This window comes from Eucyclogobius newberryi, unplaced genomic scaffold (assembly GCF_026437365.1).
Source record: "Eucyclogobius newberryi isolate DKJ021-1_F unplaced genomic scaffold, fEucNew1.0.hap1 SCAF_15, whole genome shotgun sequence".
Taxonomy (NCBI): domain Eukaryota; kingdom Metazoa; phylum Chordata; class Actinopteri; order Gobiiformes; family Gobiidae; genus Eucyclogobius; species Eucyclogobius newberryi.
Genome location: NW_027315779.1, coordinates 34,629,004 through 34,656,899, shown reverse-complemented (window position 1 = coordinate 34,656,899; position 27,896 = coordinate 34,629,004). Strand labels below are relative to the sequence as shown.

At 43.4% G+C, this 27,896-nt stretch overlaps 1 protein-coding gene across 1 annotated transcript in view; it reads right to left on the bottom strand.

Moving 5' to 3' along the window:
• Window positions 1–27,896, bottom strand: part of LOC140361268 (unconventional myosin-VIIa-like) — a 247,547-nt gene that overhangs the window by 58,689 nt on the left and 160,962 nt on the right. Inside the window, exons 30-35 of the mRNA XM_072447021.1 lie at window positions 25,891–26,118; window positions 24,574–24,744; window positions 16,023–16,140; window positions 11,868–11,994; window positions 6,621–6,790; window positions 6,073–6,263 (exon numbers count right to left, since the gene is read on the bottom strand). Of these exons, the coding sequence (XP_072303122.1) occupies window positions 6,073–6,263; window positions 6,621–6,790; window positions 11,868–11,994; window positions 16,023–16,140; window positions 24,574–24,744; window positions 25,891–26,118 (1,005 nt within the window). The remainder of the gene's footprint in view (window positions 1–6,072; window positions 6,264–6,620; window positions 6,791–11,867; window positions 11,995–16,022; window positions 16,141–24,573; window positions 24,745–25,890; window positions 26,119–27,896) is intronic.

Genomic DNA, 27,896 nt, shown 5'->3' with positions numbered 1-27,896 from the left:
ACACCAGGGTGCTGCTACAGGAGCACACCAGGATACAGCTACAGGAGTACACCAGGGTGCTGCTACAGGAGTACACCAGGATACAGCTACAGGAGTACACCAGGATACAGCTACAGGAGTACACCAGGGTGCTGCTACAGGAGTACACCAGGATACAGCTACAGGAGTACACCAGGATACAGCTACAGGAGTACACCAGGATACAGCTACAGGAGTACAACAGGATACAGCTACAGGAGTACACCAGGATGCAGCTACAGGAGTACACCAGGGTGCTGCTACAGGAGTACACCAGGGTGCTGCTACAGGAGTACACCAGGATACAGCTACAGGAGTACACCAGGGTGCAGCTACAGGAGTACAACAGGATACAGCTACAGGAGTACACCAGGATACAGCTACAGGAGCACACCAGGATACAGCTACAGGAGTACACCAGGATACAGCTACAGGAGCACACCAGGATACAGCTACAGGAGTACACCAGGATACAGCTACAGGAGTACACCAGGGTGCTGCTACAGGAGTACACCAGGATACAGCTACAGGAGCACACCAGGATACAGCTACAGGAGTACACCAGGGTGCTGCTACAGGAGTACACCAGGATACAGCTACAGGAGTACACCAGGGTGCTCCTACAGGAGTACACCAGGGTGCTGCTACAGGAGTACACCAGGGTGCTGCTACAGGAGTACACCAGGATGCAGCTACAGGAGTACAACAGGATACAGCTACAGGAGTACACCAGGGTGCTGCTACAGGAGTACACCAGGATGCAGCTACAGGAGTACACCAGGGTGCTGCTACAGAAGTACACCAGGATACAGCTACAGGAGTACACCAGGATACAGCTACAGGAGTACACCAGGATACAGCTACAGGAGTACACCAGGATACAGCCACAGGAGTACAACAGGATACAGCTACAGGAGTACACCAGGATGCAGCTACAGGAGTACACCAGGGTGCTGCTACAGGAGTACACCAGGGTGCTGCTACAGGAGTACACCAGGATACAGCTACAGGAGTACACCAGGGTGCAGCTACAGGAGTACACCAGGGTGCTGCTACAGGAGTACACCAGGATACAGCTACAGGAGTACACCAGGGTGCAGCTACAGGAGTACACCAGGATACAGCTACAGGAGTACACCAGGGTGCTGCTACAGGAGTACACCAGGGTGCTGCTACAGGAGCACACCAGGATACAGCTACAGGAGCACACCAGGATACAGCTACAGGAGTACACCAGGGTGCTGCTACAGGAGTACACCAGGGTGCTGCTACAGGAGTACACCAGGATGCAGCTACAGGAGTACACCAGGATACAGCTACAGGAGTACACCAGGGTGCTGCTACAGGAGTACACCAGGATACAGCTACAGGAGCACACCAGGATACAGCTACAGGAGTACACCAGGATACAGCTACAGGAGTACACCAGGGTGCTGCTACAGGAGTACACCAGGATACAGCTACAGGAGCACACCAGGATACAGCTACAGGAGTACACCAGGGTGCTGCTACAGGAGTACACCAGGATACAGCTACAGGAGTACACCAGGATGCAGCTACAGGAGTACACCAGGGTGCTGCTACAGGAGTACACCAGGGTGCTGCTACAGGAGTACACCAGGGTGCTGCTACAGGAGTACACCAGGATGCAGCTACAGGAGTACAACAGGATACAGCTACAGGAGTACACCAGGGTGCTGCTACAGGAGTACACCAGGATACAGCTACAGGAGTACACCAGGGTGCTGCTACAGGAGTACACCAGGATGCAGCTACAGGAGTACACCAGGGTGCTGCTACAGAAGTACACCAGGATACAGCTACAGGAGTACACCAGGATACAGCTACAGGAGTACACCAGGATACAGCTACAGGAGTACACCAGGATACAGCCACAGGAGTACAACAGGATACAGCTACAGGAGTACACCAGGATGCAGCTACAGGAGTACACCAGGGTGCTGCTACAGGAGTACACCAGGGTGCTGCTACAGGAGTACACCAGGATACAGCTACAGGAGTACACCAGGGTGCAGCTACAGGAGTACACCAGGGTGCTGCTACAGGAGTACACCAGGATACAGCTACAGGAGTACACCAGGGTGCAGCTACAGGAGTACACCAGGATACAGCTACAGGAGTACACCAGGGTGCTGCTACAGGAGTACACCAGGGTGCTGCTACAGGAGCACACCAGGATACAGCTACAGGAGCACACCAGGATACAGCTACAGGAGTACACCAGGGTGCTGCTACAGGAGTACACCAGGGTGCTGCTACAGGAGTACACCAGGATGCAGCTACAGGAGTACACCAGGATACAGCTACAGGAGCACACCAGGATACAGCTACAGGAGTACACCAGGATACAGCTACAGGAGTACACCAGGGTGCTGCTACAGGAGTACACCAGGATACAGCTACAGGAGCACACCAGGATACAGCTACAGGAGTACACCAGGGTGCTGCTACAGGAGTACACCAGGGTGCTGCTACAGGAGTACACCAGGGTGCTGCTACAGGAGTACACCAGGATGCAGCTACAGGAGTACACCAGGATGCAGCTACAGGAGTACACCAGGATACAGCTACAGGAGTACACCAGGGTGCTGCTACAGGAGTACACCAGGGTGCTGCTACAGGAGTACACCAGGGTGCTGCTACAGGAGTACACCAGGATGCAGCTACAGGAGTACACCAGGATGCAGCTACAGGAGCACACCAGGATACAGCTACAGGAGTACACCAGGGTGCTGCTACAGGAGTACACCAGGGTGCTGCTACAGGAGTACACCAGGATGCAGCTACAGGAGTACACCAGGATACAGCTACAGGAGTACACCAGGGTGCTGCTACAGGAGTACATAACACAAAAGCATTTAAATATGTTTAATATAGTTTTTCAAGTTTTTTAATTTTACAGAGACACAAAACACAACAGCCAGGGACACAAACTGAGAGCAAAAGAAAGTAAGCAATAATACTAATAAGTAATGAGGAATAATAATAATGGCACAATATGGTTAAACATAAATAAAGTCACGGCATACTAAGTCCAACATAAACATCCCGTCTCGCCCAAAGTTGTTCAAATTTGTTTGTGTCATCCATTTCCTTGCGATGGCCTTTTTTCCTGCTGCCAGAATTATATTCCACGGTAATCATCTATTGTGTCCATGGCAGGGGTTCTGAGGCCCAAGTACATAGTTCTGAATTCTTTATGGTGGAGAAAAGAGGAGTATAGCTTTTTCTCTAAAACTGATGAGTAAGAGAAAATGTCAGGTTTTTTGTACATTCAATTTGTATCCAGACATTGGACCAATATCATGGAGGAAATGATTCACATTTGGTATGGAATTTTCTGGCTTGGTCAGATATAGTAGGACATCATCTGCAGCAGGCAATTTTATGTTCTGTCCCATCAATTGAAATATCATAAATTGTTTCACATTGTCTAATGCCCCTGCCTCACCCCTCTTTCCAAGGTCGGAGAGTCTGTCAATTGACCGTTAATTGTTGATATTGGACGATATGGGCCCCAATATTTTTCATTATTGATTTCCAGGCCAATCATTTTGTGAATTTTGAACCGCTTTCATACGATCTTTGTTTGGTGAAGAGCATTTTTAAAATAATTTTCTCTGAGGCCACATCATCAATCTCACCCCTTGTCTTTTTATATCTGCAGATCTTTGTTTCCAGCATCTTTAGCCTCCAGCAGCTTTAGTTTCTGAATTGTCAATTTTTTACTGCCTTTGTTTCTTTTTGGCTGAGGCGACAGCAATGACCCTGCCCCTCAATTCTGCCTTAGCTGCATCCCAGAGGATGGGTGGTGAAACTTCACCATTGTCATTTTCCTCAACAAACGTTTCAATGTCCTTTGTCATAATTTTAACAAATTGTGGGTGAAACTGGTATTACCAGTAAACTAACATTAAATCTCCAAAGTGTTTTTTTTTTTGTTTCTGTTCCAGATAAACAGTGATGTAAACAGGAGCATGAGCACTTAGGGTCTGTTGTACCTGTGTCTGCCTCTGTAAATTTGGACCTTTCTTTATTGAAAATAAAAAAGTAGTCTATTCTAGTATAAATCTTATGTGGGTTGTAAAAATGTGTATATTGGTGGGCAGTAGGGTTCATCTCCCTCCAGATATATATATATCACAGACAAGGGTTTCCTCAGAGTGGTTTGCAATCAGATCCACAACATCAGTATAGAAAGTGAGAGCGCCTCCTGGTGGAGCATAAACTTTCATCAAAGTAAACACCATTAAGAGTTCCTTTGACCAGAACAAACCTCTTTATCTTGGTGTTCAAAAATCTACTTGAGATCAATAAGTCATAAATCACTCTTCTGTTTGCCCCTGTATGAACATTAGTAAAGTTTGTTATATCCAAATTGTGTTCATTTTTGATGGTTTAAGTCAGGCATGTCCAAACTAAGGCCCGGGGGCCAAATGCGGCCCTCAACAACAAAAAGTAGTACTTTTTACTGTAAAATTGGAGAGATTGAAGCATTTTGATGTTATAGCAACCTAATATTAATGTTCCAAGTCTTATTAAAGGTGTGGAGGCATCAAAACTATGACAAATGCAAAAATTCAACATTTTGAGGTTTTTTGTGGCCCTTTGCTCCGTATAAGTTTGAAAACGCGACCCTCTGTGAAAAAAGTTTAATTTAAATGTGTTGTAGGTATATAATGTCAATTTACTCTTTTTTTAATCTTTGTCAGTATCTTTGGCCGTTTAATTGGACCCAATATGCCATTAACATTAAAAGAAGCTATTTGTAACATTGTGTTAAACTTTTTACAACAAAACAATACAAACATGCAAAAAGAAAGCTGTGATCTCCAGTCCACAAACATGGACAGCGTATACTCTAAAGCACATAACACAGACCCCGTACCCCCCCTAAACCCTTCCCCTCTAATACTGCCTGTAATAGGAAGGTCAGTTCCCTCCACTATCATAGGAAAAGGAAATATATGGAAAATGTGATATTTATGCCTGTCCCAACCGCACACATCCCTCGGTCTTAGAAGACGGAAAAACATCTTGGGACGTTCTTTGTCGGGTGAGCCAGTCCACTTTGGCCCCCAGTGCCCTCCTTAAGATTGAATATAAGGAGGTTATCTCTGCGATCTCTGTCCTCCATCTCGCCAGGGACTTTTGGTACCTTTCTGCTTGGGCAACGCGCTTCTGCAGACCGATCTGTACGTCGAGAGGGTGTTGTGCACTCATTCCGGGCCTCAGATTTGTCTTCTGCTTCTTTAAAGTATTTTGCCATGGTCTCTTCAATGACTTTGGTGAGGGCCGTGTAGTGGCTTGTTTAGCAGCGGTGTTCTTTCTTGTTGTCCTCATCAATGCGCGCTTTGGGAATATTGTCTGTGTTACTTCTAGATTAGACACATCTCCCAAAAAGCGATAGAAAATGTTGTAGAGGGAAAACAAGGTTGTCTACACTGCTGCCATAACACCGGACCAGATTTCCATAACCACATTATGATGTTATCATTTCAATTTCTGTATGTTTTGAAAGAAATAACCAAACATGTGAATCACATTTATTGAACCTTAGCTAATACCTAAAGTCCTTTGGGTTGAATACTGGCAATAATTGGCTGAGGGGGCATGGATACTTTTTTTATGCCATAAGGATGCAGAGTGGCTCACAGCAAGAAGGTCATGGGATTGAACTCAGCAAGACCGGGCCTTTGTGTGTAGAGTTTGCATGTTTCTCCCCCTGTCTGGGTGGGTTTCCTCTGGGCCCTCCGGTTTCCCCCATCACCCTAAAACATGCACGATAGATAAAAATAATATAATAATGTGTACCTTTCCCTTAAGCAGAAAATATTTGAGAAGCACTGCTATAGGCTGTTGTGATGACCGCATGAATGCAAACTATTACTTGAAACTTTTGAAAATCCAGTGGATGGAAAACAATGAATAGCCTTTCTGTGCATACTAAACTCCACAGAGGAGTGAAAGATGAGGTGCATAAACGTGAAGGCCAATGTTTTTGATTATACCATCGATAAAAGTTATTCTGACCACAATATCATACGAAGGCCGGGTGATGGTGGGTAGCACATAGACAAGGTCTGCAGCGAAGTCTCCTCTGAGCCTGGTCCGGTCGTTGAGTCCATGGGCCCAGCCGGAGGTCAGGACCTGCTCTCCCTCGTGCTCATCCAGGATGATCAGGTCACCCTTACAGAAGGGCAGGAAAGTACTGTCTGCTCCCGCTGCACACAGTTAGTCCAAAAACTCACAACTTCAGAACAATCTTGTGGGACTAAACATCCAAACTAGACCCAAAACCAAATTTCAAACCGAGTTGGTCAGACAAACACTCACTAATGTCAACTCATACACGTCCCATGCACACATTTCAGTAGTAAAACAAATCTTATATTAGCATTCAACATGGATGAAGCCTAAAAGGGCTTTACATGCAGATGAAAAGTGCTAAATATTTTTGAAAAAAAATTCTAAGATTTAAAACTTCAATAAATCAAGCTAGAACTAGGACATGAACACATCCTTATGTAATTAAACATGGCATAAATCTAAGCATTTTCTACATTTCCTTTTCCTCTCACCGGTATTGGGGGAGTCCATCAGTCCCACCACGTACTTGGACCTCCTCCTCAGGCCATCCAGAAAGCAGACCACCAGCTCACGGATGTCCTCAGCATTGTTGGAGGTGAATGTGTATTCGTCCCCTTTGATGGTGGCCAGGGTGAAGCTCTGGCCCTGCAGTTTGCTGCCTCTGTGCAGATGAGACGATCCAAATAGTACCCGATTTTAGTCACTTGAAATGGAATCCCTCATTAGTCCAGGAGCGTTCCAATGTAGAAACAAATGAAGTTGTAGACATCTGGACACTGTATTTCTCTCCAGTCCAAGAGTAATTACAATCTGCAGATCTGAGAACTCTGCTATTCATCAGCTCAGAGTAGGATGGGCGGAACCTCCTGATAATAGCCTGTCCTGGTTGTCTATTTGTTGGTAGTGTTTTCAAGTTTTTTCCTGAAACTAATCTTCTTTGTTACCCTAACAGCTCTGTGATGGGCCTTAGATATCCTATTGTTGGCTGGCTATAACTCGCGTATCACCATCTGAATGGCCCCATACCTTCAAAATGTTGCTGTATATTACAGGTAAATTGAACCTTTTACCTCTATTTTTGTTTAAAGAGAGATTCTGTTTTTAGGCCAGTTATGACTCCAATGTAAAACACAGCTCCATGTTACCCCTGATCTATGCCAGAGCCACGGCAATTATTATTGTAAGCAAATTTACAATAGGCTATGACCATGGACCTGTGAGAACAAGGCCAGTCTCCTGCTCCCCACAGCCAGCTTCTTCAGTGAGTTTCAAACTTTTACTATATAACGCTGTCATGTTTGTAAGTGTATGTATGTATGTTTTGTAGCAAACTGCAGACAAACGTTGCCATGGTGACAAGAATGCGGGTAAAGTTCAAGTACAACCCCAATGTGGAGATTCATGAGTGATCTGTTCTTCTGTATCTACCTCTGTATCTACCTGCGTTGCACCAATGAAATTTCCCCATGTGGGACAATAAAGGAATATCTTATCTTATCTTATCTTATGATTAATCTCAGCCCCAATTCACCAACAACTGCACAGATCTTGCTCCAAAATATGAGTTGTGCCTCCAGCTGGCCAAAGACACAAAGCAGTAAAGATGTAAGTTTGTATGTCATCCTAGACGAACAGAGCAACCGGTCATTGGTTTGTTCACAATTCTTTGATTTCTTTGGTGACCAAAGCTCAAGCGCTCCTTATAAATTGAAAATGTGTGCTGGAGTTAAGAAATCAAAAGGAAGGAGAGCTAATGAATATGAGGTGATGTAAGGAGGAGGTTTAAAATGTGAAAGAAATTGGTGGCCCACAATGGCCGACTCCCTGTGGGATTTAGGATGGGGTCATGATATAATTGTTTTACTTGTCCTGACATGAGGTATTTTGAAATTTGAGATGGCGCCAGCGAGTCAGTTTTCTTTAGACACCAGAATACCATATTTTTCACTGATCCTGAATTTTGGGTATAAAAAAAATTGCATTTTCATTAACCTTCATGTGTTCAAAATTGGGGTGGTTTAAGGGAGAAAAAAATAATAATAAATGAATAATAATAAATTAAAGCCACATGAGGTGATAAAGGTTCTCGTCCCCCTTGCGACCTCGGGGTATGAAGCATTGTGAAGAGCACACCTCTAATCCCCCCGTCTACATCACCCCTCCCTCACAAACAGTACCAACGTTATACTACTTTATTTAACATTTTCAGGACCGCACGGTTCAAGATAGAGTGATGTGGAGAATAAGTGCCTCTAAACCAAAACACATGTAAGTCTATGGCAGTATTTGTCAGGTTGTCACGGTAACATGCTTTCAGCTAGAGGTATGCTATCATTTTGTTTAGAATGGCAAGGAATTAAGATAAGTTTATCTGAAGTTAGGGAGCTGGACAGTTAGGCAACCAGGTCACACACATCAGTGTTCGTGACTTTGTGCCCCCCCCTTCCACCCTCTTCTAATTGTTATTCAAATGTCTGTCCTAGATGGGGCTATTGAGGCACGGGAGCCTACAGCCCTCATCGCAAGAAGCCCAAAAACCGCATCCATTTCTCTTCACTCATGTTCATGTTTCTCGTGTATCAAAAAACACTTTGCATCGTAGCTGGGGTCCGTGCAAAATTTAAATAGTCTACGTCAAAGTTGGCCACACCCTACACCACATGTTCTCCTCCTTTACCCCTATTTTAACAAACTTGTCGTGGGGTTTTCATCATTACACTGTGGGAGCATCATCAGGACAAATGTGGAGTCAAAAGTTGTTAAAATAATTAGCATAAGTCTCATAACAAGCTCATAACGAAGCTTTTCAGACATGCTTGTATCTGGATGGACCTCATGAGACGTTTGTGTATTTTGATGAGCTGGACATATTGATTATGTGAATTGAATATCTATCTTTTAAAATGGCCAAGTTATAATGTGACAAAAACATTTTGCTTGTCGTAGGCTCGGAAAATGTTCGACACAAACGAGGGCTCGTTATAACTGCTCACACACTAACTCTGCTTCAGGATTTCATGTTTTAAAACACAAACACATTCTTTATATTAATTCAGTTATTCGACCTCTAACGGCAGAAAAGGGAATTACATTGGGGAGACAAACAAACCTTGCTGGCCGACCCTATATGTTGATTGAAGTATTTAATTGTAATCATAATGAGTCCAATGCTCATAACGAGACTAATGCTCATAACGAGTCTAATGCTATTAATGAGTCTAATGCTCATAACGATAACGAGTCTAATGCTCATAATGAGTCTAATGCTCATAACGAGTCTAATGCTAATAATGAGTCTAATGCTCATAACGATAACGAGTCTAATGCTCATAACGAGTATAATGCTAATAATGAGTCTAATGCTCATAAAGAGTTTAATGCTCATAATGAGTCTAATGCTCATAAAGAGTTTAATGCTATTAATGAGTCTAATGCTCATAACGATAACGAGTCTAATGCTCATAACGAGTATAATGCTCATAATGAGTCTAATGCTCATAACGAGTCTAATGCTCATAATGAGTCTAATGCTCATAAAGAGTTTAATGCTCATAATGAGTCTAATGCTCATAACGAGTCTAATGCTCATAACGAGTCTAATGCTCATAACGATAACGAGTCTAATGCTCATAACGAGACTAATGATCATAACGAGTCTAATGCTCATAATGAGTCTAATACTCATAACGAGTCTAATGCTCATAACGAGTCTAATGCTCATAATGAGTCTAATGCTCATAATGAGTCTAATGCTCATAATGAGTCTAATGCTCATAATGAGTCTAATGCTCATAACGAGTCTAATGCTCATAACGAGACTAATGCTCATAATGAGACTAATGCTCATAATGAGTCTAATGCTCATAATGAGTCTAATGCTCATAACGAGTCTAATGCTCATAATGAGTCTAATGCTCATAACGAGACTAATGCTCATAATGAGTCTAATGCTCATAACGAGTCTAATGCTCATAACGAGTCTAATGCTCATAACGAGACTAATGCTCATAACGAGTCTAATGCTCATAATGAGTCTAATGCTCATAACGAGTCTAATGCTCATAACGAGACTAATGCTCATAACGAGTCTAATGCTCATAACGAGTCTAATGCTCATAATGAGTCTAATGCTCATAATGAGTCTAATGCTCATAACGAGTCTAATGCTCATAACGAGACTAATGCTCATAATGAGTCTAATGCTCATAACGAGTCTAATGCTCATAATGAGACTAATGCTCATAACGAGTCTAATGCTCATAATGAGTCTAATGCTCATAACGAGTCTAATGCTCATAATGAGTCTAATGCTCATAACGAGACTAATGCTCATAATGAGACTAATGCTCATAACGAGTCTAATGCTCATAATGAGTCTAATGCTCATAACGAGTCTAATGCTCATAATGAGTCTAATGCTCATAATGAGTCTAATGCTCATAATGAGTCTAATGCTCATAACGAGACTAATGCTCATAATGAGTCTATTGCTCATAATGAGTCTAATGCTCATAATGAGTCTAATGCTCATAATGAGACTAATGCTCATAATGAGTCTAATGCTCATAATGAGTCTAATGCTCATAACGAGACTAATGCTCATAACGAGACTAATGCTCATAATGAGTCTAATGTTATTTTGTCTAATGCTCATAATGAGTCTAATGCTCATAATGAGTCTAATGCTCATAACGAGACTAATGCTCATAACGAGACTAATGCTCATAATGAGTCTAATGTTATTTTGTCTAATGCTCATAATGAGTCTAATGCTCATAATGAGTCTAATGCTCATAACGAGACTAATGCTCATAATGAGTCTAATGCTCATAATGAGTCTAATGCTCATAATGAGTCTAATGCTCATAACGAGACTAATGCTCATAACGAGACTAATGCTCATAATGAGTCTAATGCTCATAACGAGACTAATGCTCATAATGAGTCTAATGCTCATAAAGAGTCTAATGCTCATAACGAGACTAATGCTCATAACGAGTCTAATGCTCATAATGAGTCTAATGCTCATAACGAGTCTAATGCTCATAATGAGTCTAATGCTCATAATGAGTCTAATGCTCATAATGAGTCTAATGCTCATAACGAGACTAATGCTCATAATGAGTCTAATGCTCATAATGAGTCTAATGCTCATAATGAGTCTAATGCTCATAACGAGACTAATGCTCATAACGAGTCTAATGCTCATAACGAGACTAATGCTCATAATGAGTCTAATGCTCATAAAGAGTCTAATGCTCATAACGAGTCTAATGCTCATAATGAGTCTAATGCTCATAACGAGTCTAATGTTATTTTGTCTAATGCTCATAACGAGTCTAATGCTCATAACGAGTCTAATGCTCATAACGAGTCTAATGCTCATAACGAGTCTAATGTTATTTTGTCTAATGCTCATAACGAGTCTAATGCTCATAACGAGTCTAATGTTATTTTGTCTAATGCTCATAACGAGTCTAATGCTCATAACGAGTCTAATGCTCATAACGAGTCTAATGCTCATAACGAGTCTAATGTTATTTTGTCTAATGCTCATAACGAGTCTAATGCTCATAACGAGTCTAATGCTCATAACGAGACTAATGCTCATAACGAGTCTAATGCTCATAACGAGACTAATGCTCATAACGAGTCTAATGCTCAGTTTTGATGGGGGACCAGTGTTAGAATAATGGTTAAAAACTGAATAAAGACCAGATAAACCAGACTTGATTTACCTGCTACTGGAAACCGCAGTGATTTCTGGGAAAGAGAGTTCCAGAAGCACCTGCTCCTGCTCGTCCACAAAGTAGACTCCGGTCCAGTTCACCGCCACAATCACGTCGTTCTTTGGCAGACTGGGCCCTGTCGGCACAACACACGAACACACGAGTAACACAAGGTCACAGAGCTCACAGAGGTCACAGAGGTCACAGAGGTCACACAAGGTCCTAAGAAAGCTCATATCCAAGATGCAAATGTATGTATTTATGGACCTTTATTTAAGCTGGAAAGTCCCACGGAGAGTCCCACTCTCTTTTACAGCTGAGTCCTGGCCCCAATAGGGGAGGAGCCTATAGTACATGTTTTAGTGGGCACATGGAGGAAACCTACACGGGGAGAACATGACATGCAAACTCCACACAGAAAGGCCCCAAGCCACCTGGGAATCGATCCCAGCATTCTAAAAGTAACTAAAAGTTAAATTATTTTTCTTTAAATGAGAGTTATCTTGATGGTAATGATCTTGATTGGAGTTTATTTGACTTGAAGTACTATGTTCTTTATTCAAGTAATTTAAATGTATCACTTTTTGCAGTGTAATCAGGGACGGCCGGTTATTAGGCAACGCACTGCCAACAAAAAGGAAAACAAAGCAAGTCTAGTTGAAGTTTACTATGCATTAATATGCCCAGATATATCCTTGTCCAATCAGCAGAGCCAGTGTGTGGCTCTGGCACACGGTCCCTCATCATTTTGGCCCCTGGACAGTGTTTGATCAGTAACTCAAACATCCCCAAATGTACAATCATTTTACACTGATGATTTCTGTCCTTTCTGCAGTCTGATGCTGGGAGTCAGTGCACGGATTGCTTTTCTAAAACAGTGTCCAGATGACCGCAACTCAATCTTTTCTACAATTAATTAACAATGTTGTAATATTTTCTTGTGGTTACATAGGGTTAGAGTTAACTTAACCAAGTCATTGTGCTGGTTTAAGTTAAATGAGTAACAATAAGTTTGATCAAACTAAGGCACACAAACTCCTAAGTGAATGTCCCAATTGGTCCAAAGTCGGTCAAATTGTCCAATTTCAAGTTATGTTCAAATGCAATCTTCTCCATATTCCATATGTCAGTTACAATGTCAGTCACGTCCTTGATTGTTGCTGCAGTTTGAGTCATTATTTGATGGACTTCGTTCCTGCGATGTGTGCTCCATGTACTATGTGCATGTCTGCAGCACTTTATTGAACTCAGCCCAACATTCTTTTTAAAGTTGTTTAGGTTATATGTATTGATTAGTTATTTCAAGGTCGTGAGCACAGATTTGAACCAGTTCTCTACTTCCTCCAAACGACTCTACCGTTTATCATCTGCCATTAAGGCCTGTACAGGAACCTCCGGCACAATATAATGTTCATCATTTTCCATAGAGCTTCATATTCTTGGTCACACCAGTACAGCAATGTGCTGATCTTCCAATCCGGAGGACAAGCACGGCTTGTAAATCTGCCACTCTGCAAATTAAGGTTACAATGCTGAGATCGGCTTGCTGTGAGTTGATCGCTGCTTCTTTTCTCTGGGATGGAGAATCTGTAGAAACGAGCTGCACTGGAAACTTCTGTTTGTCCGTCTTAGTTGCCTGCCAGCAGGACCTTTGTTTTTTGCGCATCAGGGGGCGTTTCCTGATAAGGTGGGAGGTGCACTTGTCCCTCCTTCACTGGGCGCCTCCGCCGTGACCATGATGTCCAGCACATTTTATCAGACGAGCCTTAGACCAACTACTGCAGTCAGAGGCTAAACCATTCCTGCGGTTCCTGGGGCATTATATATATAATATATATATATATATATATATATATATATATATATATGATATGCTCAGTGAGAGGTGCTGATGATGAGGTGCTGGAGGGACCCTCATGGGAGGACACGCCCCTACATGGGAGTACTACTGGAACATAACTGAACTGGCTGATATCACAAAATCCAACCAATGGTTAGAAAGAGTCGGTCTGAAGGACAGAGGCCCTGATCATGGCAGGACAGGAGCAGGACCTGAACACCAGATCAATAGAGGCCCAGATCTACAATCCCACACACAATGATCGCGGGCGGGCCCTCCGCTACTGGCCTGGATTCAAATATGGCCCTCGGAGGAAAATAATTGCCCACCCCTGGTCTAGGATGACATACATTTTTACTGCTTTGTGTTTTTGGCCAGTTGGATTCACTTTGACAAGACATATTTTGGAGCAAGAGCGTTCTGCTTGGCCTCTACCACACACATCTGTGCAGTTGTTGGTGACATGTGGCTGAGATTCATTTGTGTCTTGCAGATGAGATTCGGTTTCTTTCTCCTCCCCGCCATGCTCAGGACGGGGCTCAGTCTTTCCGATGCTAGGTGCAGGTCCAGGATACATTGCAGTAATGTGTCTTTCACTTTTGAATTCACTGCATTGAACTTTGGCTTCACAATTTTTTTGTGCAATGTGCAATGATGAAGAACAACATTTAAAGCAAGATCATTTTCCTTTAGAAACTGTCTGCGATCTTCAATAGACATTTCTCTGAATTTACGACACTTGCGCAATGGGTGTGGTTTCTGTGAATAGGGCACATTTTGTCACAGTCATCAGCTTTTATTGGAGATTGGCCAGTGTTTGTCTGTTTGTCCAGATTGTCTTCTCCAATCTGGGGACTGTGTCAGCGTGAGAGATGAAGTTGAAACTTGGATCACTGATAAAACTGGCTTCTTGACTGAGGCAGCGCCAACTGCTGTACACTTTTCCTGCAAAAGGGAATTTTTGTACAATTGGATTAACTCCTCTTGACGTGTCGAGGAAAGAAAGGCCGGGCAGGTCACCGTCATCCTTAGCAGAGTGCAGCCCTATCAAATATCACTCAGTTTTGTCAGTTTGGAATAATCTTTGTTTTTTCATTTCTAGCCCTGACTATTTGACGAGGCTGTAGTTCTTGCACATTCGAAACCCAAAGGTCAGAGTCACTTTCCAGACAGAGAAACATCACCAGCCCCTGATCCATCACCTCTGATGGTTCATCCAGTGCTGCAGGAGGAAGAGTAAAGTGAGCTTCGCAACTGGATTTGCAGGAGACCTGAGAGGACTGGTCCAGATGTTGCTCATGTAAAATTTGAATGAGAAGAGGCCCCAAGATGAAGCTTGCAGGCACCCACAAACCCTCCTCCGTACCATGGCCTTCCCAGCTCAGCAACTTTTGGAGGCCTCCATCACGACGTCTGGAACGCAGGAGGTGCCGCACGGTGTGTGAAGATTCCCCATCAATCAGACATGTAGGTGGCAGAGGAGGCAAGGCAGTTGCAGATTGCCTGGAAGGTAGATTTGAGGCGCAGAGTGGTTGACCACTCAAAAGGGTCAGATTCATTTTGGGCCCAGTTCATTGAGGCAACCTGGAGTGGAAGATCCTTAGTAGAAACCAAACCATGTTACAAACCTGGTATGCAGGGATGCAGGGCCCTGCAAAGCAGCCGGCCCTATGCAACTTGCATAGACTGCAAAACCAGGACTAAACCAGGTCTAAACCAGGTCCAAACCAGGTCTAAACCAGGTCTAAACCAGGTCCAAACTAGGTCTAAACCAGGTCTAAACCAGGTCCAAACTAGGTCTAAACCAGGTCTAAACCAGGTCTAAACCAGGTCCAAACCAGGACTAAACCAGGTCTAAACCAGGTCCAAACCAGGACTAAACCAGGTCTAAACCAGGTCTAAACCAGGACTAAACCAGGTCTAAACCAGGTCCAAACTAGGTCTAAACCAGGTCTAAACCAGGTCCAAACTAGGTCTAAACCAGGTCTAAACCAGGTCTAAACCAGGTCCAAACCAGGACTAAACCAGGTCTAAACCAGGTCCAAACCAGGACTAAACCAGGTCTAAACCAGGTCTAAACCAGGTCCAAACCAGGTCTAAACCAGGTCCAAACTAGGTCTAAACCAGGTCCAAACCAGGTCTAAACCAGGTCCAAACCAGGACTAAACCAGGTCTAAACCAGGTCCAAACCAGGACTAAACCAGGTCTAAACCAGGTCCAAACCAGGTCTAAACCAGGTCTAAACCAGGACTAAACCAGGTCTAAACCAGGTCCAAACCAGGTCTAAACCAGGTCCAAACCAGTTATATAGATGTTTCTCTCACCTGAAAATTTGAAGGCCTCGTAGAAACGTGAGAAGAGTAAAGGCCATTTGAGCCGAGCAAAGTCTACCACGTCTTCCTTCACCTTCTGAGAGCAGCTTCTCCTGCGGCTTTGCACTCCCTGCATGTGCACACAAGAGGGAGCAGGGGCGGTTAGTATCCATACTTTTCACATGATTTCATCATCTGGAGGCCCTATTCTGTCTGTAGCTTTGTTACTCAAGTTAAAGGAATAATAGAGGATTTTTTGCAGATTTGAGAACTGAAGCAACCCCCACCCTCCTGTTTCAAGAGGCCACCTCCCATCAGACCTCATGCGTGAGCACACAACAGCTCTGCTGCTACACGTGCGTTTGTTTGTCAGCGCGACGGATCACATCTCATCTTTTGTCTCCGCAAATTTCCCTCTCTTCTGAGCCAGCTCGAACAGTCTTTCTCTGTGGTCATTTTTGTACTGTAACTGAAGGAACTCGCTAATCACACACCGGCATATCAACCACGCATGTGCAGCCAGGGAAATGTGCAGCTATCCTGTGATGTGTGCCGTGTACATGGGTGCGCACGCCTGTTGCTCTGTGTCTCTCCACTATCCAGAGTAAAAAGCGTAGCTCCTTCTACGTTAAAATGGGCGCTCGAGAAAGCGACCCACAGTCGCTATTTTCCTATGGCTTTTTCCATAGTGACGTAGTCACTTTTGATTGTGATTTGATTGGCTAAAAATCCCCATTGCTTTTCAAACCGCCCCACGGGAACGAAGAAAAGTGACGCAGGCTGCGCCACGCAGCAAACCGCACAGCGCGCAAACAAATGTGATCATATATCAGGGCTCAGAAGAAGGATGTTCTCTTTATAGCAGCAGCTGCTGAACAATTCATTAAGTTTTTCAAGTTGCACAGCAAAACACAAGTGACTAACAATCAATATTTTCCATTAATGTATTAAGATTATTTATTTCAAATGTATTTGTAATCATTCTATTTAAAAAATAAAAATCTCTCAACAAATCAACTTTTAAACAAATTAATTAACACAAAGTCAGATGGTCTTATTTACAACTTTCTTCCATATCATCATCATCAGATGACTATTTGCATGAGTCTCATTTACATATTAATTGTCTTTTACATTTTCAGATGGTATTTTCTGATGGAAAAACAAAGGTTGCTGTAGCGTCCATCATGGTGTATTTATTGTGTTATTCACATTATTATTTGTTATTATGTGTTATTCAAACCGCTCCATTTGACGTTCCATTCCTGCTAAAACGTTTCCATTTTTGGTTTTACTTTTTGATGACGGTCCCTAAGCACTCGTCTCGGCTCCGCCCATTCGGACCAGTGTAATTCTCTGCGCCCCAAATGTGCATCTGACTGTTAAAAACCAGGTCGTGTCACTTGGCAGTGTAAATATGAGTGTTTGGCATGTGTATGATCTGTAAAGACTTTTGCGTTTAGGAGTTATTGACCTCGGAAATCTGAATCTGTGACGCTAACTTTACCGCACGTGGCTCCTCCCACTTTAAGACTCTGATCTGAGGCAGCAGCGGGAGTCGTCATGACAACACAGTGTCCTACATGTGTCAGGCCGTTATTGACGATCGATTGACGAGTGATCAGTACTTTTAGGCGCTTTGGTTACACAATTGAACACACATTTTTGTATCGCAAAAGCTGCGAAACAAAAGCACTTTTTTCGGACGATTTTATCGCATTTGAGAGAATATATATATATATATATATATATATATATATATATATATATATATATATATATAATTATTTTATTATACACTAATAATAATATAAGATATTTCTGAATAAATTATATTGTTTTTAAACACAAAAAAAAATTACGTAGTCAAAAAAAAAAGGGTTTATGGCCCAATAATGGACCAGCCGCCGCTGCTTTAGACTTAATCTGAGCTTTCTTTAACACAATCTGACTATTAAAAAAAAAATGAACCAGGTGATTTGTGATATCATTTTCAAGTAACATGACAATCAACTAAACTATTTTTACGTTGGACAGATTCCTGAATCATCCATGCTAGGATTGATCACAGGTGCCTGAAAATGTGGTGTTGAAAATACTTTATTTCATTTCTCTCAGGCCATCTAAAAACTTCACTCGTTGCTTCAGTCTGTTCCCGAAGTATGTCCACTGCACCACGAGCACAATCAGCTGTTTAACTCCTCGGTGTTTGTCCAAAACATTAGGCAGGACTGACGTTATTTCAAAAACAGTGGCGCTGTTTCAAATCAGATAAAGCCTTTCAGTGACCTTGACGTTTGACACAGATTCTCTCTTTGTCGCTGCCTTTTTTGCCACGTCATGCATTACATTTTTCCTTTGTTCATTTACTTCAGTCTCTGAAAGTGGTAAAAATCAGTTTGTAAGCTGTATTTTAGGTGACTTTACATTATATTTGTATGGTTTAGTGGACATACTTCATTATTACATTATCTATCCTGCTTCCGAAGAGTGCACACGCTTTTTTGCTCGCTCCGCTTGCTATCGCTGCTTTCCTTATTTATTTTGCTTTTTAATCAGTTTTTGTCTTCCAAACATTTTTGCTTTAGACTTTTTCAAGTAAACCAAGGATTTTAAGAACATTTTTCCAGTTTTAACGACATATCTGACGCCAGCGACATGTCCGGGAGAAGAAGGGAGAAAGACTGTGAACGCTGTCGGAAATATCAACAAGAAATTAATGAGCTGAAAACACGGATATTTGTTTTGGAATCTGAAAAAGTTCTTCACGATACCATTCCTGTGTCAACCGACGGTAAGAAGAGCACACTTTTTACAAGAAAAACTGCTACTTTCAACCTAAACCGCAGTGACTCTGTGTCGTTTCCAAAACTGTCTAAAAACCAGAAAGACCAGGCTGTTTCTTGGAACAAACTTGGAGCAAAGCCTAAACGATACAAAGATAACGTGAAGTCACCTAAAATACAGCTCACCAACAGATTTTTACCACTTTCAGAGATGGAATTAAATGAAAAAAGGAAAGATGACGTGGCCAAAATACAGCGAGGAGGAACTGTACCAACAGCCAAGGTCACGCAGATTGTTTTAGTTGGGGACGGCGCGATAAGTCACGTGACGCATGAAAAGATAAACACACATTCTTTTCCAAGCGCCACTGTTTCTGAGATAACGTCACTCCTTCCAAATATTATGGCTAAGCATGGAGGAGCTAAACAGCTGATTGTGCACGTGGGTGCAGTGGACATGCGGCGGGAACAGACTGAAGTTTTGAAAAAAGACTTCTTGAAGTTATTCGACGTGCTTGATAAAATGGAAATCAAAACATTCATAAGTGGACCTCTTCCAAACATCGACAGGAGGATAAACAAGTTTAGCCGGCTTCTTCAGCAGAACACATGGCTGTCCAAAGAGTGTTCCCCGAGAGGACTACACTACATTGAGAACTTCTATCTATTCTGGAAACGAGAGGACCTGTTTAAGAGAAATGGCCCCCACCTATGCAGAGGTGGAGTGAGGGTGCTGACAGAGAACCTGCTCCACGCTCTGAGACATTGGACTGGGCCTGGACAGGGTCCTGAGCAGATAGTTAGAGAAGAGAGGAATGAGAGAAGAATTCCTGCTCCATCAGCCAGAGACCGAGCCAATGTTTCAACATCAAAAGCACCACAACCTCAGCCTCCACCAAAGGATTCATCAGCAGCTGCTCCACCACCACCAGCAAATGATTCAGCTCCAGCTGCTCCACATTCACCTCCACCGCCTCCAGCAAAGGAACAATCTTCAAAGGCCTTGGACCCATCTGTGACAGGCCCAACAACATCCCTGTCATCGCCCCTGCCTTCACACCAGCCCTGAGTTCCCCCTGCAAAATCTACTCCCACTAAAGATTCATCATTCTCCTTCTCATCTCCACTCTCACCCATGGGCCTTCCCAGCCATTTTGAAAGTCTGATCAAATCAGGCATTAAGATGGCTCCACTCACGCCCAATATAGCAAGGGCTATGCCGACTACACCAACAAAAGCCCCACCACCCATCCCCCCTCGCCTCTCACCTGGTCCCAAACTCTCCTTGGCTACAAAAGCCCCACCACCCATCCAACCTCGCCTTTCACCTGGTATCTCCCATAGCTAGGATGCACTGGGTCTCAGCGTTGCCGGGACTTATTGTCACATTAAAAATCAAACCAACCCGGGGCCCTATGTGCTATTTCTGTAGTCACATCATCACACAGATGGAAAAACAAAATGCGAGTCAGGCCCAATCTGAGAAATGTGATTCATATTCCCTGTGAAAAGATAAAGCCCAGTCTCACTGAAACTAGTCTGAAACTTGCTGTGCTAAATGTCAGATCCGTATGTAACAAATCTCTCTTAATTAATAATTTTATTTCTTCTTATAATCTTGATTTTATGTTTTTAACTGAAACATGGCTTGACAAAAACACAGGAAATGTAGTTCTGATAGAATCTGCTCCACCCAACTTTAAGTTTGAATCTGAAACACGAGAAAACAAAAAAGGGGGTGGAGTCTGTGCTGTCTTTAGAGATGAAATAATTACCCGCAGGTTGTCTTTTGGGGTGTTTTCATCATTTGAGTATGTATCCTTTAAAATGGAGCTAAAACGGTCTCCATCCATTCTCTTCATTGTTTTATACAAGCCTCCCCAGCACTGCCAAAGTTTTATTGATGATTTTACTGAGATGCTTTCAGTCGTATGCACAGACTTTGATGGTTTGGTCATTACAGGTGATTTCAATGTGCATGTTGATAATATTTGTGACAGAAACGCTAAAGAGCTTGATGCTGTCCTTGAAACCTTCAGTCTTACTCAGCATGTGAGAGGCCCCACCCACAGCAAAGGACACACTCTAGATATCATAATTACAAAGGGGGTAAATATTTCAAATGTGAATGTGATCGATGTTGCTCTGTCTGATCATTTCTGTGTCTTCTTTGACCTGTCTGTTTCTCCCAAACCTCCGGTTGGTCCTGCAGTTGTTCAGAGGAGACACATAAGTGATGGCACAGGTGCACTGTTTATGGAAATGATAAACTTTGAAAATGTCTCATGTTCTAATGTAAATGATTTGTTGAACTCTGTTACATCTAGTGTTTTGAATGTTCTGGACACCATCGCCCCTATAAAGGCTAAAATGGTTAAAAATAAGCAGAAGGCGCCGTGGAGAAATGATGATTCGGTCAGGGCACAGAAAAGGGAGTGCCGCAGGGCCGAACGGAAATGGCGCAAGTCAAAGCTCCAGGTTCAAAAAGAGATTTACAAAGAAAAGCTGAACATGTACAACCTAATCTTATGTAGAACTAGGGAAAGATATTTTTCTGAAATAATTGGAAGCTGCAGTAACAACTCGCGTGTCCTGTTTGCCACAGTAAACAGATTAACAAACCCTCCAGCTCAGCTGCCGTTAGAACTCATTTCCACATCCAAGTGTAATGAGTTTGCATTATTCTTTAATGACAAAGTTCAGGGCATTAAAAATGCTATAAATCCCACAATGCAAAAAATTACCCTAAAACCACCAAGACACTTAGAGCTAACTCACTTTGCACCAGTAACTGACAAAACTGTCCATGAGATCATCACCAGTCTGAGTTCATTTACAGCTGCTCCATGTGTGAACGTCCAGATTTCTAAAGTCTGTGCTGAACAGTTTGTTAGCACCATCACTCACATAGTTAACATGTCGCTTCAATCTGGAACATTCCCAATGTCTTTGAAAACTGCGGTCATAAAGCCTCTCCTAAAGAAGAGCAGTCTTGATGCCGCAGTACTGAGTCATTACCGGCCCATCTCTAATCTGCCATTTTGGGGCAAAGTCCTTGAAAAGGTTGTTTACCAACAGCTCACAGATTTCCCTTTAAATGGCCAACTCATAGCTCAGAGAATAGACTTTAAAGCAGCTCTGCTTGTGTACAAGTGTCTCCATGGCCTAGCACCAAAGTACATCTTGGATATGTTAGTACCATATGAACCATCTCGGACTCTGAGGACCTCAGGGACCGGCCTCCTGCTGGTGCCCAGAGTCAGGACAAAACATGGGGAATCTGCGTTTCAGTTTTATGCCGCTAAAGTCTGGAACAGTCTTCCTGAAGATGTGAGACAGGCTTCTACTCTGACAATGTTCAACTCTAAGCTAAAAACAGTTTTGTTTCGCTGTGTTTGACTGAAAGGATTTTTTCTTTGCACTCTTCACTTTTGTTTGTGATTTTATTAGTTTAGAAAATCAGTTGGATTGATAATTTTTAATTTAGTTAATTTTATTGTATTTCTGTAATTTCTTTGTGATTTGAATGCATTTTTCCTGCTGTGTGAAGCACTTTGAATTGCCTTGTGTATGAAATGTGCTCTACAAATAAACTTGCCTTGCCTTGCCTTTAGGCTTTGCACCGAGTTTGTTCCAAGAAAAAGACTGGTCTGAAAGTTTTGGGAACGACACTCTGATTCAGGTTGAAAGTAGCCATTTTTCTTGTAAACAATGTCGACTTCTTACCACTGGATGACACTGGAATTGTATCTTGGAGTCCTCTCTCTGATTCTAAAGCAAATATCCGTGCTTGTAGCTCATGAATTTCTTGCTGATATTTATGTCAGCGTTCACAAGAGTCAGTTTTTCATCATGTTGCTGGCGTCAGATATGTTGTTGAACTGTAAAAATGTTCTTAAAATCCTTGGTTTACTTGAAAAAGTCATAAACAAAAAATGTTTGGAAGACAAAAATGGAAAGCAAAATAAATAAGGAAAGCAGCGATAGCTGGAGCGAGCAGGAAAGCGCCTGCACGCTTCAGAAGCAGGAAGTAGTTTCCTTGCAAAAACTTGTAAAAATTTGCACAAAATTAAAGCTCCGCTCAAATTTACATAAAGTGGCGCTCTTTTAAAAATCTAAATACATTTTGCCAATCTTTTGATCTGAGACAAATGACATTTATGAAAACATAGAGCATCTTGGGAAATGTAGACAAAAAGTTCATTCATGTTGCTGTTCCCCTTAGGTGACTGGAGCCAATCCCAATGATTTTGGGCCTTTGATACACCCTTGATACAGTCTGGACAGGGGCCAGCTCGTCGCAGGATTTACACGGAGACATGGATATTACAGACAACCGTTCACTCTCACTTTCATTCACCAGGGGCAATTTACAGTTGCCAATTTGCCCAACACGTGCATGTGTTTGGACGGTGGGAGGAGCCGGAGAACCTGAAGAGAACCCACGGTAACACAGGGAGAACATGCAGACTCCACCCAGAGAGATCATGTGATGTTAGTCTGGCCCGGGAATCGAACACATGATCTCTTTAATGGGAGGCCAACCACTCTGCCACTGTGCACCCGGGGTCAAAGGTTGTTAGAATCATTTGAATAGGTCTCAGGGCGCGGTCATAGCGAGCACTTAACGAAGCAGCAATTCCAAACACGCTTGTATCTGGACGGACCTTTGGGTCATTTGTGAGTTTTGATGAGCTGGACATAAAAGGTATGTGACTTACAGTTCTATATTTTAAAATGACTCTCCAGCACCCCCTACTAAGTTAAAATGTACTAACTTAAGGTAGCATCATCCAGACAAAAGTATTTGCATCAGTCTCAGGGTGTGGTCAGTTAACAAAGCAGCCATTTTGAAGCAACATAAAGTGTAACATGCTTGACAGCCCCAATGAGGCGTTTGTGTATTTTGAACATATTGATATGTGAAGTAAACGTCTATCTTTAAACATGATTCTCCAGCACCCCCTCCAAATTTAAAATGGGACAAAAATGTGTTATAAAGGGATGAAATTCATTGACACAACAATGTCAATGAAGACCAGCCTTTATTTCTACAGAGCCACACCTCAAAAAAGTCAATAGGAAGTGAACACAATTTGACCTGATCTAAAGAAATTTGGTACAAGTATTGTGTATGTGAAATCAAGCAAAACAGTGGCCATTTTTAATTACAATTAGCAGATTTCCAAAATCAAGCCCTCGCACTTCATCATCAGGACACATGTGGAATCAAAACTTGTGCATAGGTCTCGGGCTGTGGTCATACATTTATAAATATGGCAAACATTGACTGATTTAGAAGGATCCAATAAGGCGTTTGTGTATTTTGATCAGCTGGACACATTGCAATGTACATTTCAAATCTATCTATTGCTACTCTATCTATTACTCACCAGCGCCCCCTGGAAACATTTATCTCTGACATTTTAAACACATTTAAAGCCAGGGTTGGTATGCAGCCCTTCGCTGAAGCGCCTTGTTCCATGGTCACCCTTGATGACTGCTTACAGCTTTCATGTCTGTTTATATCTGCTTTTTGCCTTCTTGTTTTCACCTCCTCTTTAACTAAAACATACAGGGAGCGAAAAGCAAACCAGGCTGCTCTGGAAGCTAGACCTTGCAAGGTCCAGTTTGTATTTCACTTGTTGATCTTATCAAGCCGCTCCAAAGCAAACCTGTGGATCCCTGGATAAAGAGCATATTCAAAATATTGTGCCTGTATGAAAAACTCGCACCCTCGGCATATACTGAGCACAGCAGCGGTCCAGGACACGTACCTTCTTGTGAGCCACAGTGATCACCTGGAGCCACTTCTCAGGACTCTTGCTGGAGGAGATTTCTCGGTCGGGGATGTATGAGGGGATGAGCCCGAGCAACCGGTCCAAGTGCAGCTCCGGCCCATAGTCCACATAATACTGCTGAGAGGCCATTTCCGCCAGCTCCTCTTCCTGGGACACGCCAAGAAAAGAACAAAAAGAAAATGTCAGTGTTGCAGCCCTAAAAGAAAGAACAACAGTAGAATAAAACATATTCACTACCAATATAATGCAAGATAAACTACAATACATGTACACTATTTAAAATGAACACACCAAACTGACAGTAGTGGAAGAAGTATTCAAGTTCAGGCACAGGCAGAAAAAATGACTTAGGTAGATTTTTTTATGCAATACTTTTACTTAAGTAATCCCTGTATGCCTGTCCACATATCCTGTCACTCATTGAATCGCATTTTATACATTTTTAAAGGTGGTATGGACGATTCTTTTCAGCAATTTTTTTATCATATTTCCTCGTGACGTGGATAAATCATTTGTCCTGCCACGTATCAATCATAAAACACACCTACCGCTCACCTGCAGCCGCGTGCGGTTTGTGCCCACGTTTAAGCGTGTCTAAGCGCATGGATCTATCATAATATAGTTCCCTCAGTGTACGGGGCAAAATGAAGACGGAGAAAGACAGTTCGAGCTGACGCAGAAGTAAACAGAAATCTACGGGAGACGAGAGATGCGATGCGCTCTGTTGCGCTAATAAACAAACACACGTGTGTTGTATCAGTCCACACGGGGGAGTAAATGGTCACATTTATATAGCGCTTTTCTACCGTCAAGGTACTCAAAGCGCTTTACATCAAGGAACCAGTCACCCATTCACACACACATTCACATCCCAGATATACGCAGACACTGGGGGGCGAGTTGGGTTAAGTGTCTTGCCCAAGGACACAACGGCAGTATTAACATGAGGCAGCTGCGATCGTACCGCCAACCTGCGGGCCAGTGGATCTGACCGCTCTGACCGAGTAGGGAGTCGAACCGCCGACCTTTGGATCAGAAGACGAGCACTCTACCACTGAGCTACTGCCGCCCCACTGCCGGAGTGGCATGTGCACTTCCGCCTGCGTTCCCAAATCGCCGAAAAATCGTCCATACCGCCTTTAAGTGTTTTAGTTTATTTTCAGGTTGGATTTTTCTTTCGTGTGAGACCTTTGGATCAGTGCACAATGGCCCTTGTGCGCAGTTCAGAGGAAACAGTGCTCAAGAGCATATTCAAAGGCTAATAATAGAAATGATGCATATCCTCCTCCTCACCCTCTCACAGCGGTACTCTCCAAACTTGACTCCTCGCACCACCTGCTGGTAGATGAGATTAGTGGCCACCTGATCATCTGCAGAACAGTGCCATGGCGTGAAGATCTCCTTCCTGAAGAACAGCCTCCAGGGGGCGTTCCTCTCCTGCGCACCCTGCTCTTTGGCATACTGCTCACATTGAGAGACTGCGTCCATCACATGGTCACTGCCACTGCCAAGAGAGGACACCTGCAGGAGGACAGGGTCAGGCAGGAGGAGGACAGGGTCAGACAGGAGGAGGACAGGGTCAGGCAGGAGGAGGACAGGGTCAAGCAGGAGGAGGACAGGGTCAGGCAGGAGGAGGACAGGGTCAGGCAGGAGGAGGACAGGGTCAAGCAGGAGGAGGACAGGGTCAGGCAGGAGGAGGACAAGGTCAGGCAGGAGGAGGACAGGGTCAGGCAGGAGGAGGAAAAGGCCATTTCATTCGTCATTCATGTTTATCTTTATTGCAGCAGCAATTTGTTCCAAATCCACTTTATTTATATAAGAAATAAATATAACCGATCCAAAATGACACAAAACAAAACAAAAAACCCTCTATTTTATCTTCTGGTCCTAAAATAATAAAACCAGTCAACAATCAACAATAACTAAGTAAAATACATTTAAATATATAAAAAACACAGGACCACACAACATAGTTAAAAAGCCAAACAATAAAAGTGGGGGTGTTCCACAGTTTTTTATGGCCGACCACAGAGAAGAATGTCCCCGTCTTAAGGTCTTAAGTCTGGTCTTAAGCCACATAAGCTGAAGCCAGCTCTCGGACCTCAGAGAGCCGGCTGGTGCATACATTTGAATGAGGTCTGGGAGGTGACGTGGGGCCAGTCCATACTTCCCGACCCTCCCAACCCTCCCGACCCTGCCGACCCTACCAACCCTCCCAACCCTTCCAACCCTCCCAACCCTCCCTCCCGACCCTCCCGACCCTCCCAACCAACCCTTCCAACCCTCCCAACCCTCCCGACCCTCCCGACCCTCCCAACCCTCCCAACCAACTCTCCCAACCAACCCTCCCAACGCTCCCAACCCTCCCAACCCTCCCAACCAACCCTCCCAACCCTCCCAACCAACCCTCCCAACGCTCCTAACCCTCCCAACGCTCCCAACCCTCCAAACCAACCCTCCCAACGCTCCCAACCCTCCCAACCAATCCTCCCAACCCTCCCAACGCTCCCAACCCTCCCAACCCTCCCGACCCTCCTGACCCTCCCAACGCTCCCAACGCTCCCAACCCTCCCAACTCTCCCAGCCCTCCCAACCCTCCCAACGCTCCCAACCCTCCCGACCCTCCCGACCCTCCCAACGCTCCCAACGCTCCCAACCCTCCCAACCCTCCCAACCAACCAATCAACCAACCAACCAACCCTCCCAACCCTCCCAGCCCTCCCAACCCTCCCGATTTAGTCGGGAGTCTAAATCTCCCGATTTGAAGACATTTCAATAAAAAAAAATCAAAAATCTACCTTTTCTACGCTGTTATCCTTAATTTTGGTAGCGAAGGCGAGCGGAGGGAACAGCTGATATGAGCACCGCCATGTTTGTTGTGATTACACTGAGTGTGTTTCCGTCCCAGAATGCAATTCATGAAGTTAAAGTGTGCAGGTGGTATTTAATATGAAATCAACGTTGTGAGCGGTGCTGAAACTAGTGACGCTGACAATGACAAACCAACGAATAAAAAGAAATACAGGTTCAACACTTCATGGTCTGTTCTTATGCATTCTGCAAGTCATGTGGCTCGCATTTCAGTATTATCGTTCGTTTTATTTGTTTTTATCTCTTAAATCTGATGAAATTTGAAATCTCCCTCATAGGGGGGAAATCTCTCGCTTTTTTATGCGTTAGATAAGTTGTGAAGTATGCCAGTCCATTAAACAGAAAATACAATATTAAAAACAGTGGGTCCAGTTTAAAGGCGTGCCAAACTGCCAAGCCACCTAAAGAGGTACAAGAGATAGTGAATC